The following is a 4,817-nucleotide window of genomic DNA, read 5'->3' as shown; positions in this document are numbered from 1 at the left end:
TGACCACTGACCAGCATCCACACCATCATCCACACACCCACACACATCAACACGTCAGTCACCAGCCCCTACTCACACTTACACACTCTCACATACACATGTACACGCACCTTTGTTTTGGGATCACCAATACTTTATCTCTCCTTCTTCCTAGCTCTCCTGTCTAACTACCATTGTCCAGCCAGCTGCCATGATTGACTGCTAGCTCCAAAAGTTTTTTATTCTCTGTTTATTTCCTCATGCTCCTCTCTGTTGAAGAGCATAGGCTCGAAATGTAAAAGACTTTCTCACCTTCCCAAGTGTTAAACTAATACACCTGTTTGTTATCTATACACCTGTCTTCATCTTTTGTTTTTTTGTAAATTTCAACAAACCACCTACCTATATATAAGTAGGTGGTTTGTAATTTACTAATATTTTACAAAGTAACATATCACCTTTTGGTGCACGCAGTAGTGTGGACAAAGGTATGCAAGTCTTCAGGTACAGAAGCAAGGCAGCAGAGCCCTATAGGGGTTTCTGGTATAGGTGGGGGGAGGCATTGCAGACAAGCAGTGGCTATTTTTAATAGAGAACAATGTACATGAATATAAAAGATTCTCAGTTTATGCAGTGAATAAAATTCAGTATAGCATTTAAATATTCTTTTAGGTATGACTTGCATGAGTCTTTCGTCCCCCTTGGAATAACAATTAAGGCTTAAAAATCAATAAAACTACTACCTATTCTATTCTTTAAACTGAGAACCTTTTAACAGCACAAAAAAAATACTTGTCACATTAATTAATAATGGAAATAATAACATCAACAAGATACCTCATCAACAACTAAAGCAGCAGCATCTTTTCTTCCTGATTTCATAACCATATTAGTGAATTTACTGCAATGAGTATATAAATTATTATAAACAAAATATATTTATAATCTTATATCCAAAAATAAAACCAAAATTTTAAAATGGAAAGAAAGCAGCAAAAAAACCATTACATCCAGATAAAAGTTTTTAAAAACTATTTCCTCCAACTTTATTTCTTGCTATTTCCACTCTTTCTTATTCGTGGCAGTCAATTTACTTATTGTATATAATTAACTTTATTAGTCATGTCATTCTCCTGTAACTATCCTATGTATTACTATATAAATACAATATATTTGAATAGTACACTTAATTCTACGCACCTTTTCAGCTGATCTAGAAAGCAGGAATGACTGAGTTGACAAGATACCATGCAACCATCTAAAGGAAATGGAGGTAATGCTACTGCATTGCTCCAATGGGCAAGATATGACTTTCAACAATAAAGTTGATTTATTTCTAAGTACTACAAGTGGTATAATTAACAGTTGTTGGTTGTAAGAATATTAATGAATATTCAATAGTTTACAATAAATGTTAAGTTCAGTTTTACTACCAAGCAAAGCTACCTGCAGCAGAAGAGAATCTTATCCACATAGTGATTTCTCTTTTATTCACTTAATACAACAGAAACTAGAGATGATCACAAACACTATGGTTCATTGTGATAAGAAAGATGATAAATTTCAGTTCACCAAGCTGTCAGAAAGTTACATCTTCTTGGAATGTTACTTATGATAGACTAATGTCCTATCAAGAGGAAGATTATCTCATTTTTATAAGAAAATGAGATAATCTTCCTGGGATTTATCTACTGGGATTTAACTGATATTTACATTACTAACATGTATTAAAAGTAAGGTAAATAAACATGCCCAGTACTAATAACGTATATTGTAATGATCTGGTAACACCATCATCACATGCAGAACCTCTTCAGTTTCATAATTAACATTCATAAAGAATATAAAAATAAAATGTAATATATACTAACGCAAGAACTGGATCATACAAAATGGAAGTTGTCTCTTCATTACATGCGGCTTTGATAGGGCGATATTTTCTTTCATCTGTTTCATCTAACTCTTCTGATAATTCTTTCTTAGAGATTGTTGGAGGTAAATATCTTGGACTCCATATTGAACCCCTCAAAGGGGTCAAAGACCACCTGCAGAGAAATAATAAAATTATGAGTCATAGTGCAGTTTCTTTTTTATTTTTTAGATGTGCTGATGTCTTCATAGTTACTTAGTACTTCACTGGAAACTATTGAGGAAACATGAATGTCCCAACCTTTGTATCTTCATACAAGACCAAATTGTGTTAACAGAGAGAAGCATACACGTTATCCTTGTTTTTAAATATGCATGTAGTATCCACAAATACAGTTAAAGGCTATTGCTCTATACCTATTGAGCTTTACATGCACAAACAGTTTCATCACAGAATAGCAAGCACAAAACATTCTCAAAGTGAACACTTGGTCGACATATTACAAAAGTATGAAAAGGTGCAAGCATCCAAGGAATCCATCATGCAGACAACTTCCGCATGTGAAAATGGTCACAAATGATTTTTTCCATGGAGGCTACACTTATCTTTACTTCTTGGGGAGTTGCCAAATAGTTATGCAGCAATCCTCCAAAATGGCAACTTCCACTTTATGGATAGTGTTGTCATCAATGGCAGAATGTGGTCATCCAGAAATAGGAGCAATTTCCACCAATGTTCAACCATATTTGGTGGGTGAGGAAGGATTTCATAGCTTTCATCTGAGTAACATGCAGCTATGGTGATGCCAGTGCTTGATTATATTGTATGATGGTGCATCATCACCATAAACTTCCTTCATCTCATCTGTAATCTCTTTTGGTGTACAACATCAGGACAGTATTCAAGAGTAATACAACACTTCGCAAATATCTCCTTGAAGTAAAACCACCAATAGAAGAGAATAAGACCAAAAACTGCGTATACTCCATCCCATGCAGCTGTAGTAGGTAATACAAAGGTGAAACATACAGGCCCCTCAAAATAAGGGTAGACAAACATCACAAAGTTGTGACATGAGGAGATATTGATAAATTGGGTATAGCTGATCACATACGGAAAAATGGAGACCACCTCCCCCTGTGGGATGAAGTTAAAATAATAGACAGAGAACACCAATGGAAAATACGAAAACTAAAAGAAGCAGCACATATGCTAGGACACAACAACCTCCTAAGCAGACTGAGTGCAGATATGAATAGCAAATGGGAACCAGTATTAAGGAAGGATAGGAAAATATTAGATTTATAAGTCCTAAAATTCACTCCATAATTGCCCACGGGCATATGGCATAGTAGTTAAGAGTGTGGGCTACTAATCCCAAGATTCCTGGTTCGATTCCAGGCAGTGACCTGAATAATAATAATAATAACAATAGAAAAATACCTTAGGAATGAGAACCCAGGTTCGAAATTTCTCCAAGACACCTGATGAAGGCTGGAGGCTATATCTATCAAATGTAAATAATGTACATAATTCCTCATCTCTTAAATATAGAACTGTGTCATACAGTTAAACCCAAACTACTTAGATAATTCCTAAAACAAAAAAATTTTTAATTTATCAGATTTCCATAATTAGGCACTCAGTGAACAAGAGCTGATTTCACTGACTGAATTAATTAAAATTGTAACCTCTAAGTCTCCTGTCATCATTTTCAGTTTTCTTCCCAAGAAATATAATTTATGAAAGGATAATGTATAATCTAGAAACTGTTGAAAAGTGCAATGAAGAAAATAGCACTTTCCAGATAACTTTTTGGAATCTTCATGTGTGAATTTTTAGGAGTTGAGTAAAGGCATTTAGTTCATATCTCCCCAAAATATCAAAACCACAACAACAGTAAATTTACAATTGAGAGACAGATTGCACAGTACATGAAAGACTGTGTATTTATTCTCTCCTGCCATTCAGAGTGGTAAGTGTAAATACTTGGGAACTTGCTTAAGGTGTCCCCAAAACTTTTTTTTTTCTTTTGGGGCTAGTGCTGTTTCACACCTCTCCTTGAAAAATGTATTTTTTTGAAAAAAAATTTTCAGATTCCTACGTTTTAGATGACAGAGATTACGAATATGCAAAAAAGAAATGTTAATATTTTTGTATGTATTTAATTTCGATTTGCATATGTTCGTCAATTCGCTACGATCACTTTAGAGCAAAAAAAAAATCAAAAATTTAAATGAGGGGTGTTGAATTAAATTTTTTTTTTTTTTTTTTTTGCATATTCATAATCTCCCACATCTAAAACAGGAATCCGAAAAGATTTTTTTTTAATGCATTTTTCAAGCAGAGGTGTGAAACTGCATTAGCCCCCCCCCCTTTTTTTTTGGCTTTTTGGGGCCAGATCTAAAATTAAAAAAACATTTTACTCTGACTATTTCTCTGATGTATGTATACAGGTGCATGTTTTTTTGTGTGCTTGCGGGTGATTTTTTTTTTTTTTTTGAGGCTATTAGTTCTTATAGGCAGTGAACCTGTCTGTTAATAGAGCAGCAACAACGGATCAAATGTGGATAAATTCTCTGTCACACGGCCTGACCGTCAACTAGCATCCATTAGCTTCTGAAAATAAAATTTGTAGATCAGATGATATTCGCAAAGTTATATCGGCTTAGGGAATCAATATGAATTTTCTTTCTAAGCATTCTTATTATTTTGTTATTGTTTTCACGCCATTTATCGTTTATTAGGCAGAGTATTAAACGCAAAGTTATCCAAAATAACCCGGTGAATACCAACCTTTCATTATGTACAATAAACAGTTGGCACTGTCATGGTATTAGCTGTCAGAATTGAAAGTAGAACTGACAAGGAACGTTACTGCTGGTTTGAGTTGATTCTTTGGCTACTGACTAGCCGGAGCTATCTATCTGTCTGTCTATCTCACTCTCTCTCTCTCTCTCTCTCTCTC

The 4,817-nt window shown here is 34.4% G+C and overlaps 1 protein-coding gene across 1 annotated transcript in view; it reads right to left on the bottom strand.

The window, feature by feature from the left end:
* Positions 1 to 4,817, bottom strand: part of LOC106878433 (28S ribosomal protein S7, mitochondrial) — a 14,789-nt gene that overhangs the window by 8,198 nt on the left and 1,774 nt on the right. Inside the window, exons 2-3 of the mRNA XM_014927643.2 lie at positions 1,851 to 2,024; positions 817 to 880 (exon numbers count right to left, since the gene is read on the bottom strand). Of these exons, the coding sequence (XP_014783129.1) occupies positions 817 to 880; positions 1,851 to 2,024 (238 nt within the window). The remainder of the gene's footprint in view (positions 1 to 816; positions 881 to 1,850; positions 2,025 to 4,817) is intronic.

This window comes from Octopus bimaculoides, chromosome 5 (genome assembly GCF_001194135.2).
Source record: "Octopus bimaculoides isolate UCB-OBI-ISO-001 chromosome 5, ASM119413v2, whole genome shotgun sequence".
In the NCBI taxonomy this organism is placed as follows: domain Eukaryota; kingdom Metazoa; phylum Mollusca; class Cephalopoda; order Octopoda; family Octopodidae; genus Octopus; species Octopus bimaculoides.
This window is presented reverse-complemented; position numbering and strand designations above follow the sequence as displayed.